The sequence below is a fragment of the Taeniopygia guttata genome, chromosome 28 (genome assembly GCF_048771995.1).
Source record: "Taeniopygia guttata chromosome 28, bTaeGut7.mat, whole genome shotgun sequence".
In the NCBI taxonomy this organism is placed as follows: domain Eukaryota; kingdom Metazoa; phylum Chordata; class Aves; order Passeriformes; family Estrildidae; genus Taeniopygia; species Taeniopygia guttata.
In genome coordinates, this window is record NC_133053.1 from 1,366,863 (window position 1) to 1,379,086 (window position 12,224).

General features: G+C 69.3%; 2 protein-coding genes across 2 annotated transcripts; one reads left to right on the forward strand and one right to left on the reverse strand.

Moving 5' to 3' along the window:
- Nucleotides 1–251: 251 nt before the first annotated feature.
- On the reverse strand, nucleotides 252–8,040 carry CBARP (CACN subunit beta associated regulatory protein). Its single transcript, XM_030256711.4, has 10 exons — nucleotides 7,775–8,040; nucleotides 5,524–5,595; nucleotides 4,878–5,023; nucleotides 4,739–4,800; nucleotides 4,277–4,442; nucleotides 4,035–4,209; nucleotides 3,690–3,842; nucleotides 3,150–3,357; nucleotides 2,853–3,036; nucleotides 252–2,529 (listed from the first exon to the last, which is right to left on the reverse strand). Exons 2-10 carry the CDS (start codon nucleotides 5,569–5,571, stop codon nucleotides 1,353–1,355), a joined length of 2,319 nt encoding a protein of 772 aa, XP_030112571.4. The 5' UTR covers nucleotides 5,572–5,595; nucleotides 7,775–8,040; the 3' UTR covers nucleotides 252–1,352.
- Nucleotides 8,041–8,825: 785 nt separating this feature from the next.
- Nucleotides 8,826–11,860, forward strand: ATP5F1D (ATP synthase F1 subunit delta). The gene is given in 5 exon segments (NM_001279250.1): nucleotides 8,826–8,990; nucleotides 9,797–9,950; nucleotides 10,324–10,412; nucleotides 10,836–10,964; nucleotides 11,738–11,860. Coding segments are annotated over 4 exon segments (501 nt in total). The 5' UTR covers nucleotides 8,826–8,855; the 3' UTR covers nucleotides 10,959–10,964; nucleotides 11,738–11,860.
- Nucleotides 11,861–12,224: the final 364 nt, after the last annotated feature.

Here is a 12,224-nt window from a genome sequence, read left to right on the forward strand (position 1 = left end):
TTTTTCTTTTTTAAAGAAAAATAAAGTGAAAACAGCAGGTGGGTTTCATGTCCTTCCTTCTGCAGCAGGCAGGGTCAGGGGTATGACCAGCCCCTCCTCCTCCTCCTTTTCCTTTTGGAAGGGCACAGTCCCCCAGAAAAACCCTACACTTGTGGGGCAATGCCAGGCCCGGAGCCCCCCTGCCCCCACCCCCACAGCAAGGCACCATCCTTGGAGGCAGAAGGTAAGAAAAGAGCTCAGAGATGTCACAGTTTTGGTTTTTCTCCTTTGTTTATAGACTTAAAAACGCAGAGGTGATGAAGGGAGAGCTTTGGGCAGAGCCTGCACAGAGGGAAGGGGCAACCCGGCCTCTACTCGCATGCAATGGGGGTTTGGGGGGGCCCTGCCTGTCCTCCCCCCGCTGCCGAGTCCCAGTGCCACAGCCAGGGTAGGGCTGGGGCAGTTTCTTTTTTTTTTTTTTTCTCTTTTTCACCCATTCTTTAAAACACAAAATAAAAACCCAATAAAAAGTGAACATGCCCCACCACCCGCCCCCCACCTCCAGAACAGCAGCAGCAGCCTCTGTAAAAATCAATAAATATCCTTGAGCCCCCCCGGGCTCCTGGGGTGGTGGGGGGCACTGGGGGTCACCCCCAGCACATGCTGGGGATGCCCCCTCTGCTCTCACCCTGTACCCTGGGCCGGGGGGCAGCACCAGGGGCAGGCATGGGGCAGCCCTCACCCCTCCAGGGGGTATTTTTGGGGTCCCCGGGGCCGATCCTTTCTGGGGGAGGTCCCCCAGGAGGTGCTTGAGCCCCTCAAGAATCCCCCTGGCCCTGCTTCCAGTTTAGATCCCAGGCTCCCTGCAGATCTTGGGGGGGCAGGGTTTGGGATTGAGGAGGTGACTGCCCCCCACAAACCACCCCAGGCCGGGGTGGCACCGCAGCGTCCCCCGGAGCTCCGGCCCCTTCCTGGCGGGGACATCCCCGGCCGGACCAGAGGCTTATTGCTTGTAAAACCACGGAGAGAGGGGCGAGCCGAGCTGCTACGGGGGCGCTCAGCGGGGTGAGGGGCTTCGGCCAAGCCCCCCAGCGCTGACCCCCGGCCAACGCCGGCTTCTCCACCGTGCCCCGACCCCCGGGGCTCCCCCAGCCCAGCCCTCGCTCCCGGGAGCCGGGGGGCTCGGCCACCCCACGCTACCGGACCCCCGTGCTGAGCTTACAGCCGGGGGTCCCCACGTACCCTCCTGGCCTGGGCCGGGACCCCCTCCCCGCACTGGGCACCCCGTGCCGGCAGCGGGAGGGGATGAAGCCCTGAAACCCTGGTGGGGGCCGAGCCCCCCTGTGCCGGGGTCTGTCCCCCTCGTGCCGGGCCTAGACCGTGCTGTGGTCGGGGGGAGCATCACTGGCCGCCACGGCCACCGTGCACTCGGGGGTCTCTCTCTCCGCCGCTTTCCTCAGGTGCCCGTAGAGCCGCTCCTCCAGGCCGCCGGCGATCTTGTCCATCAGCTCCGAGCCGGAGCCCAGCCCCAAGCACCTCCCGGAGCCGGGGCAGTCATCGTCCTCGGGGGGCTCGGAGCCAGCCTTGGGCTCGGGGGCTGCCTCTGCGGGCTCCTCCACGATCACCTGGATCTCGGGCTCGGGCAGCGCCGGGGCGGGGGGGACCCCATCGGACGCCTCCGCTGCCTCCTCGTCGCCGGCGCTGACGATGCGGGGCAGGGGGCTGTGGAACCGGGAGTCCAGCGGGTAATTGGCGCTGTCGCCGCGGCGCAGCGGGGTCCGGTGCCGCTCCAGCGCCGGGTACCGCACGCCGGGGTCGCTGAACTGCTTCGTGTGCTGCCACTGCTTGCGCAGGTGGGTGCGGGAGCGGTGCTTCCCCCGCAGCGGGGACTCGTCGAACTGGGGGTCGTGGCGCACGAAGGCGTTGAACAGCGCGTCCGTCTTCTCGTCGATGCTGTAGTCCCGCCGGGGCAGCCCCTCCCGGCCCGGGAACATCTGCCCGTACGGGGACCAGGCCAGGGGGCTGTGGGGACGGAGGTGTCCCCCACCCGCCGCGCCCAGGGTCGTGCTCCCCCCGTCCTCCTCTTCCTCATCCTCCTCCTCCTCCGGGTCCCGGCCCTCGAAGCTCTCAAAGATGGTTCCTTTCCGCCCGGCGCTGGTGAAGCAGATGCGCTTCTCGGAGGCCGTCTGGTCCTTGGGGGGACCCTCCTCGCCCCCCCGGCTGGGCGCCTCGATGGAGGCGTAGCCGCTGTCCATCTGCAGCAGCTTGCGTGTGCCGGGCTCCGACTCCTCTGCCTTGGGCCGACCCCAGAACTTCTCCTCGGGGCCTTCAGCCTCATCCAGGGAAGGGGAAGGGCAGGGGGGCACGCCGCTGCTGGAGGAGACGCTGTCCCCGCCGTCGCTGCGCACCGAGTCCTGGTCGTTGCTGCGCTCGGAGGCCGCGTACAGCTCCAGCGAGGCGCGCAGGCTCCAGATGTCGTGGTAGGCGCTGGGCTGCTCGGCCACGCTGGACTCGCCGGGGCTGCCCGCGCCCCCCTCGCCTGGCTCTAGCCTGCGGGCACCACCCCGGTGTCACGGCAGGGACACACAGACCCCGCAGGCAGCGGGCAGGGATGTGCCAGCCCGGCCCCCGCGGGCTCCACAGCAGCGCCCTGGTGCCACCTGGTCCTCCGTGCTGTCGCAACCACCGTGCCCACGTCCCAACCTCCCCCCAGACCCCTCACCCCAGACCCCTCACCCCAGAGCCGGTTGCCCCACAAGAGCCGCAGAGGTGGGAGCCCCCCATGCCCGGGGCAGTGCGGGGTCCCTCGATGCCTTCCCCCGGTCCCTGCCCGGCTCACCCATCCCCATCCCCACTTATCTACTGAAAAATACCTGCCGAGAGAGGGTGGGGGGCTGGCGGGGGAGGGCAGGAAGGGGCCCCCCGCGGGGTGGAAGGACACGTCGTCCGTGTGGGCAATGTACTGGATGATGTCGGTCTGATGGGGGTCCCGATCCTCCTGGTCCATGCTCTCGCTGGCCGCCCGCTGCCTCTGAAACTGCCGGCGCTTGGGGGATCCTGGGGGGCACAGGGCAGGGCTGGGGGCACAACCCGAGCGGCACCAGCGGCCCCCAAAACCCACAGACACCCACCCGCCCGCACGGCCCGGCGGGGTCCCCGCTGTCCCCCACCTCTGGTGTCCAGGCTGGACGCCCGCTGGGTGCTCTCCAGCTTCCACTTCTTGATCCTGAAGTAGGGGCTGGCCCCGTCCAGGCTGGCGTGGCGGCGCAGGCGGGTGAAGAACTGCAGGACGGTGCCCTGGGGAGGGGTCGGGGGGTGCTCCCCGGGGCTGGCACTGCCCGCCCCGGCCGCCTTCCCGCTCCTGGGGGTCGCTGTGAACTGGGGGTACGGGGGGGCTGTGAGTGCCTGCTCGGATCCAAACGTGCCTCCCCAGCGCCCCCGCATCCCGCTCGGCTCCTTTGTCCGCTCCGAAGCTCCGAAGAGCTGGGCTGCAGCAGATGCACAAATGTCCCCCGGGGCAGGGACGAGGTGGGGGTGGAGGGGGGCAGAGCCTATTTCTAGCTGGATGCCCACGTCTCTTGCTGAGCCCTGGCACGGAGCGAGGGGGCAGGGATGGGGTCTGGGGGAGCAGGGAGGGAGCAGGACAGGACCTTTGGGGCTGTGCAGGCTGCGAGCCCCTTCCCAGCCCCAGCCCTCGCCCCAGCACTCACCGAAGGGCCCTCCCCGGAGTCGGAGGAGGCGGACGGGCTGGCCTCAGTGAAGCTGGTGTCCACCGTGGAGTTGTAGGTGTCCCCGGGCAGGGCTGAGCTGGGGCCCACGGCGTGGCTGGGGAGCACTGGCCGGGGCAGGGCCCCTGCGGGGGGCTGCAAGGCAGAGCATGCTCAGGGGGTCTGCATGAGGGTGGGGACAAGGAGGGGCCCCTGCACCCCAGGACCTCCTGTCTCTACTTCCAGCAGTGCCCTGAGATCCCATCCTGGGCCCAGCGGTGCCTCCCTGGGGCGCTGCAGGACGCCTGACCCCCGTGTCCCATCTGTCCCCGGGCACCGAGGGCTCACCTGGAAGATGGCGAGGCCAGGCTTGGGCGGGGGCAGGCGGGGGGTCATGGCCAGGCTGTTCTCGCTGGACTCGCACTCGTGGATGGTGACAATCTTGAGGGCAGGCGGCGGGAGGTGCAGGTGGGTCAGGCGGGCGTTCTTCAGGTGGTGGAAGTCCCCCTCTGTCAGCGTGTACCTGTGGGACAGCCGGGTCAGGAGGGGCAGCTCCGGCTCCCTGTGCCCCGCTCAGCCCAGAGCTTCACCTCCTCCCCTTCTCCTGGGTCTTCTTGCCCTGGTCAAAGAGTGCGGCCTCGTTGAAGGAGACGCGCCGGGCGGTGGAGGAGCTGGAGGACAGGAACCGCTCGCTCTCCGCATCCCGGTAGCTGGAGGACGACAGGCACTCAGGGTCCTCCGCTTTGCCAGAGATATCTGCAGAGAAGGGGGTCAGCAACCAGCTCCCCCCACCGCCGTGGAGCCCAGCTCCCCCAGCTGAGGCTTGGCAAACTTGTTGCACTCATGGCCTCAATGCCAGCCCGGAATTCCCCACTCCCAGTCCTGCTCCACAGCCAGGGATGGACAATGGAGGGCAAAAGGGTGAGCGGTGGTCACTGCTGCGGGGTCGGGGGCTGCACCTTGGGAGGAGAGGGCCCAGGAACTGCCTCATTCCCTCCCCAAGAACTTGGGATGGGACTGGGGGGGATCAGGGCAGCGCTCGGGTCACTCACCCTGCGCCTGCTGCGAGTCATCCAGGTAAGTGGTGTTGGTTTTCTCGGGGTCATCACTGGCTCTGCGGGGGGAGAAGGGTCAGAGGCGCCCGGGCCGGTGCCACACACCCCGGGGACAGCGACATCAGCCCGTGCCCACCTGGAGTGCCGGCGGTCGGCCTCGCAGCAGCGGCGGCAGATGATCAGGATGCCCGAGAGCAGGACCAGGGTGCCCCCGATGAAGATGGAGAGCAGGGCGAGGAGCAGCACGTACCCATCCTGCGGGGACACCTCGCCGGGCACCGCCTGCCCGGGCCCGAGGGGGTTGAGCCGCGGGGATGCGCTGGGGGGGCCCGGCCCACCCCAAACCCGCTGACGGCAGCGCTGCCCCCGCCGCCCCCGGGCCCTGCCTGCACCAAGGCAACGCAGCCGGGGAGGCTGAGCCGCCCGCGGCCCCCGCGCACGGTGGGAACGGGAACAGGAACGGGAATGGGGACGGCCACAGGACCCCCCCAGCCCTGCCCCACCGCGGGGGTCGGTGCTGTCGGTGCTGTCCCCCCCGCACCCAGAGCATCCCAGCGGCGCACAGGGCACCGAGAACTGTCACCCACCCCCAGCCCCGGCAGAGCAGGGGGTGACAGCGGGGCTGCTGCCGTCCCCACCCCAGCGAAGACGCCAGCCCCACGGCAGCCACGAGAACCCCGGAGCTCGGAACGTGCATCCTCCCTCCCGCGGGACCCGAGGCTGGCGGCTCGGGGAGGGGCGGCGGAGGCGGGCGGGGGCAGGCAGGGACAGGCAGCACTCACCGTGGCGCTCTCGGTCCCGTTGTCCCACGGTGTTGGGTCATCGCTCATGGTCCGTCCCGGCCCGAGCGTGTCCTGGGGCGGGGGGAGACAGAGGGAGGCACCGGCCGGGACGGCGGAGCCGGGCCGGGGGCGGCGGCGGTGGCTCCTGCCCGGCCCCTGCCCGGCACCGCGGTGCGGAGCTGCCGGGAGGGACCGGGAGGGACCGGGAGGGACCGGGAGGGAGGGACCGGGATGGAGAGATGGAGGGAGGGACCGGGATGGAGAGATGAAGGGAGGGTGTGCTCAGGGGAAGGAGGAAGGGATGGAGGGTGTGGTCAGGAGCGAAGCAGGGATGGAGGGATGGGCAGGAGAGAGCAGAACCGCTGCCCCTCCCCACGGAGCCCCTCACCCCCTCCGGACACAGCCAGCCCCCGCGCCCAGCCCCCGGACTCGCGTGGGCACAACCCCCGCGAAGAGCGGCCACGGTCCCCACGCCCGGCTGGGGCCGGAGCCCCCAAACGGAAGCTGCTGCCGGTGGCCAGAGCTGGCCCGGGGGGTGAAATCCCTGCCCCAGCTCCGGGGTGACACCGCGCTGCCGTCCCCGGGGGCCAAACGCAGCCCCAGCCCCGCCGCCGGGAGACCCCCTGGCCGCGGAACTCGGGGGGAGCCGCGCTGGGGGCTCCCGGTAAGGACGGGGGCAGGTGGCCGCCCCACGGCTCGTGGCGTGGGTGTCGCCGGAGCGCCACGGGTGACGCTCGTGAGTCATCCCGAGAGCGGCTCCGTCACCGGGCTGTCCGCGCGGGGGGGACACCGAGGGGCCGGGGGGCCGCGCCGAGCTCCCGGGGACCGAGAGGCGCCGGGACGGGGGTCCCACCGCCCTCCTCCGCGGCATCGGCCCTGCGGCCTTTGGGGACCCGGTGGGGACATCATCCTCATCGTTCTCCCGAGGGTCTGGCCCTTCCCGGGGGCTTCCGAGCTCCAGCTGCCGCTGCGAGGCTGGGTGTCCCCCCCGGGTGTCCCCCCTGGGTGTCCCCACCGTGTGTCCCGCCCGGTGTCCCCCCGGTGTCCCCCCGGGTGTCCCCAGGCTGCTGGAGGGGCTGAGCCTGGGGGCGATGCGCCCCTTCCCCTCCCTCTGCCCGCACCCCGGGACCCCCGAGCGGGCAGGGGTGGGCACTCGGAAGCCGCTTGGAGGAATTAGGTCAGTGAAAAATGTGAATGGAGCCCGTGAAGGGGTGGGGACTGTCACTCGTGGGGGCAGCGCAGGGGCAGCGATGGCTGAGGGCAGCCCTGTCATAAATCGGGGTACCAACCCCTTGGAGGGATATCGGGGTGTTGGGAACCCCCTGCCGACACCCCCCACCCTCTCCAAGGTGCTGGGATGCAGCACGAGCTGAGGGGACCCATCCCGCGACCCCCGAGAAAGGGTAAAGGGGATGGGGGGGGTCCCTCTTCCGACCACATGGGGGGACCCCGGGCGAGGGGGCTGCGGCTCCACGTGGCGCGGGCGCCCCACGGGTGGGATCCCTGTGGGGCACCCTCAGGCCCGAGGCAGGGGGAGCGGGGGGCCGGGGGAGCGGGAAGAATGTCCCTGCTGTTCCCCATCATGGAGGAATCCCGTCTCCATGGCGACCCGACAGGAACAGGACGGCCATTGTCTGGAGGAGGGGGTCGCTCCCCGGGCTGTCCCCCCGGGGGGGACACGGGGCGGGACCCGGGGTCGCCGCCAGTGCCCGGGGCGGGGGCTCGGGGTCGGGGGATCCCGGTGCTGCCGCGCCTCCGCACGTGGGAAGGGGTGCGGGGGGCGGGCCGGTGCTGCGCCCCACGCGTGTGTGCGACCCACGGGGTCCGGCTGGAGCGGGGCTGGGCCGGGGGCGTGGGGGGGACCCGCTCTGCCCCCGGTGACCGCAGCCCCGCGCCCCAGCCCGGTGACGGGGATGCAGTCGGGGATGTGGGGCGGGGATGGAGGCAGGGATGCGGGATGCGGGATGCGGGATGCGGGCAGGGATGTGGAGCAGGGATGGAGACGGGGATGCGGGATGAGCGATGAGGGATGCGAGCAGGGATGTGGGGCAGGGATGTGGGGCAGGGATGTGGGGCAGGGATGTAGGGCAGGAACAAGGGATGCAGGCAGAGCTGCTGACAGGGCTGTGACAGCGAGGCAGGAGCCCCCGGGACCTCCACGCGCGGTAGGGTTTGACGGTCTCCCCTCGGCCGGGCCGGCTCCCTCTGTCGCGATAGGGGCTGTCGCGAGGCGGCGGAGCCAGACACTCACCTACAACCGAGACCGGGGCTCCATCGCCGCCGCTGCGCTCGGTGCGGCGGGGCGGCCCCGGGATTTATGAATGAACCGGAGCCGCCCCCGCGCGGCGCGGGCGTCACGTGGGGACCGGGGCTGCCCCAGCCCTGCCTGCACCGGCCCCGCCGGTACCCCCGGCCCCACGGTCCTGCCCGTACCTGCTGCCTGCGCCCCTTCCCCTGCCTCTGCCCGCAGCCCTGCGTGTATTCCTGCCCGCCACAGCCCTGCCTGCATCCCTGCCTGCTCCATCCCTGACAGCGCTCCTGCCTGCATCCCTGCCTGCATCCCTGCCTGCATCCCTGCCTGCATCCCTGCCTGCTCCATCCCTGCTTGCATCCCTGCCTGCACCAGCCCTGACAGCGCTCCTGCTGCATCCCTGCCTGCATCCCTGCCTGTATCCCTGACTGCATCCCTGCCTGCATCCCTGCTGGAATCCCTGCCTGCATCCCTGCCTGCATCCCTGCCTGCATCCCTGCATCCCTGCCTGCATCCCTGCCTGCATCCCTGCCTGCATCCCTGCTGGCATCCCTGCCGGCATCCCTGCCTGCTCCATCCCTGCTTGCATCCCCGCCTGCATCCCTGCCTGCTCCAGCCCTGACAGCGCTCCTGCTTGCATCCCCGCCTGCATCCCTGCCTGCTCCAGCCCTGACAGCGCTCCTGCTTGCATCCCTGCCTGCATCCCTGCCTGCATCCCTGCCTGTATCCCTGCTGGAATCCCTTCCTGCATCCCTGCCTGCATCCCTGCCTGCACCTCTCCTGCCTGTCCCATGGCCCTGCCCGCATCCCTGTCCCCCCTCTCTGCCTCCCGCCTGCCCCGGAGCCCCCGAGCCGCTGGGGCACGGTCGGACCGGGGCCGGGGCGCGGTGGCCGCTCGGTGCGGAGGCGGCGCGGGCCCCCCCGCCCCGCACCGCGGCACTCGGCGGGCGGGGGGAGACTACAACTCCCATAAGGCCAAGCGGCGCAGCGCGCTTTTCCTCCGCCGGGCGGCGCGCGGGGCGCGTCGGGAGCTGTGGTCCGGTGCCGTCCCGGCCTGCCCCGCGCTGCCGCCGCCGCCGCCATGGCCGCGATGTTGTGCGCCCGCCGCCTCCTCCGCCTCGCCCGGCGCTCGCCGCCGCTGCCCCCCACCCGCGGCTACGCCGATCCCGCCGGCGGCCCCGCTGCCATGGCCTTCACTTTCGCTTCACCCACACAGGTAGGCCCGCCGCGGCCGCCGTCCCGATGCCGCCGCCGCCGCCGCCGCCTCGCCCGGTGTCCGCTGAGGGCGTGAGGCGAGCGGGGCGCGGCCGGTGCTGCCGCCGCCGCGGGGCTGTTCCGCTCCCGGGGCCCTGCGGTTCCCGGGGCACGGCGGGGCTGGCACCGGGCTGGCACCGGGCTGACCTTGGCCCTGACCTCGGGCCTTGTCCGCCTGACCGGGGCGCTCGGTCCCCGCCGCAGCGCTCCGGGGCTGCCGGGGCCGGTGCTCCCGGGGCGGCCCTTCCAGCCGGTGCAGCCCTTCCAGCCGTGCCGTGCTCCCGGTGCGGCCCTTCCAGCCGTGCCGTGCTCCCGGTGCGGCCCTTCCAGCCGGTGCGGCCCTTCCAGCCGTGCCGCCGGACCCGCTGTGCCTGCCAGGCCCGGCCGGGGCTGTCCCCGGGGCAGGGCCGGGTGGCGCTGGGGACCGGGACAGCGTGGGCCGCAGCGGGGCGGCAGCTCCGGGCTCCCCACGCCCTTCCCAGGCTGCTCCCGGCTCCGCCGGCGCCTGTCGCCCACTCCCGACTCGGTGTCTCCCTGTGCCGCCTCCCCGCCGTGCCCCTGGGAGCTGGGAACGCTGCCCCAGTGCCTCTGCCAGGATCTCTCCTCTGGCTCCTGTGCAGGTGCAGCCTGTCCTGGGCACACCTGGACGTGTTGAACCTGCCGGGAGCTGAGCTGAGCTGAGCTGAGCTGCTCCCTTGGCACGGGCTCTTCCCTGGGTTCTCCATCCCCCATCCCTGGTGACTGCGCCTTGCTGTCCTTTTCATCCAGGTGTTCTACAACGGAGCCAACGTGAAGCAGGTGGATGTGCCCACGCTGACCGGCTCCTTTGGCATCCTGGCATCCCACGTCCCCACGCTCCAGGTGCTCCGGCCGGGCGTTGTCACCGTCCATGCCGAGGATGGGACGGCCACCAAGTACTTTGGTGAGCAAGGCAGGAGGAGCTGGGGAGGAAAGGCGTGCGTGGGGACGGTGTTCTTGGTGCTTTCACAAGGGAGGCTCTGCCCATCCAGCTGTGGCCTGGTGCACTTCCAGGGATTTCTGCTTTCCCAGCCTGCCAGGGGCTGCTGGAAGTTGATCCTGGGAGCTGTGGGCTGCTGGGGTCAGGTCTTGGTTCTGCTCAGGCTTTCTGGGACCATCCCCTTCTCCAGCTTGCCTTGGGGTGGTAACTGAGTTCCTGAATGCTGGAAATGTGACAGGAGGGGGGTGAGGATTTGTTCTGGGGAAGGATGGTGGGGAGGGCAGGGCTGAGCCCCTCTGGCAGCCCTGGCTGAGCTGCCCCATGTTGTGCCTGGCAGTGAGCAGCGGCTCTGTCAGTGTCCACGCCGACTCCACGGTGCAGGTGCTGGCAGAGGAGGCAGTGACCATGGACATGCTGGACCTGGCTGTGAGTACCCAGAGACTTCACCAGCCCTGGGGAGAAATTGCTCCCCTCTCTGCCCTGGGGTCCTTGTATTGTGCCCAGAACCAGGGTTGTGTCTGCACCCCGACTACATTTTGGGATCAGAGGCTTGGGGCTCCTCCTTGGTGAGCTCTCAGGAGAGAGGGAGCTCTGCAGTCGTAAATCTCCACACCATTTCCCACCCCTTGGACAGACACTGACCTTGTCCTCACCTCCAGAACAGCCTTTCCCTGCTGATAAGGTGTCTGGGGCCAGCACAGCTGTGTCTGTAGCTCTGTGAGGCTCCCAAGTTAGCGGGTCCTTGGCATCCATATGAAGGACCAGTGGCTGCAGGGGAGGGAGGGAAGGACAGTCCCCTCTCCTGCAGCGTCTCCCAGTGACACACATTCTTTGTGCCCTCACGTCCAGACTGCAAAATCCAACCTGGAGAAAGCTGTGTCAGAGATGGCAGCAGCGTCTGATGAAGCTGCTAAAGCAGAAGCTCAGATTAAGGTAGAAGCTAACGAAGCCCTGGTAAAGGCTCTGGAGTAAATCCAGGTGAGTAAATCCAGCCCTGCTCCAGGGCCTGCTGGGCTGGGCGAAGGGATCTGCCTTGCTTTTGGGCAGCAGTGACCACAGCTGTCCCTTGCCAGGGTCAGGCCTCAGCTCTGGGGGGCTCGTGGGGGTCCCCAGCCCAGAGCTGACCTGGGGCTGCGAGCTGTGGGCTGTGGCACTGTGAGGGGCCAGCCCAGCTGTGACACTGCAGTTCAGCCCTGACAAGGCTGGGTGGACAGTGCTGGGACAGACTGGGAATTGTGGTCACTGCTGGGGCCTCGCCAGTTCCCCGTGTCCCCACTGGCACTGGCCACATCTGGGGACAACTTGGGGGCAGAGTGGGGATGCTGGGCCCCACAGGGAGAGCAGCACGTGTTCTCTGCTGCACATTCTCCCACTAAAGACAAACAGCTTCAGTCTCGGGGGGGTGAGGCCGGGCTCTTACCTTGCGGCCTCGTTTTGCTCTGTCCTGCACAGACTGTGCCTCATCCCTTCCCTTCCCACGTGTTGGCAGTCGGGAATGGCAGCAGTGTGTGCTGTGCAGGGCTGTGAGTCACTGCCAGCCTCCTCCGGGCTCAGCCTGGAGCACAGGAGGGCACCAGCTCCCACTCCCTCCTGATCTCTGCTCCGGCTGCTCTTTGGTCCTGGAGAGCTGCTGGCTCGTGTTTGCTCACAGCAGTTGTGCAGCTGGAGTGGGGCCAAGCCCTGGGATTGGGATCCACGGCCCAGCCGAGCCCACCCCGCACTCACCTGACCCCACTCTTTGTGTTTTGCAGGAATCCCACTGTGGATGCAGAACTCCCAGCCTGTCCCTGTTCTGCTCCCTGGCTGTACAGATGGAACAGGACAAATGGAGGTGGAGAAATGGTTCTGATCAATTAAATGGAAATGTGACCCTCTCTTGTGGCACATCGCCTTCTTCCCAGGCAGCAATTGCAGCTGGGGCCAGGAGCAGTTCCCAGCTGCTGCCCCAAGGCAGATTCACCTTGGGAAGGGGTCACCAGCACTGCCCTGGGGTTTGGCTGGGCATTCCAGGGGGGACTCACCCCCAGGAGGTTCATCAGACAGGTTTATAATCCTCTCTCAACCACTTGGACTGTGGGATTTCAGCAGCGCAGGAGCACAGATCTGTTCCAGAGCCATCCTGTCCCAGCCCTGCCTCAGCCTGCAGCGCTGCAGGAATCCACACTGCAGGCAGGGTGCTTCCACAGCTGGACAGCAGCTGCCCCATCCCCTGCTGCTGCCAGGGGCACTTCCCCTGCT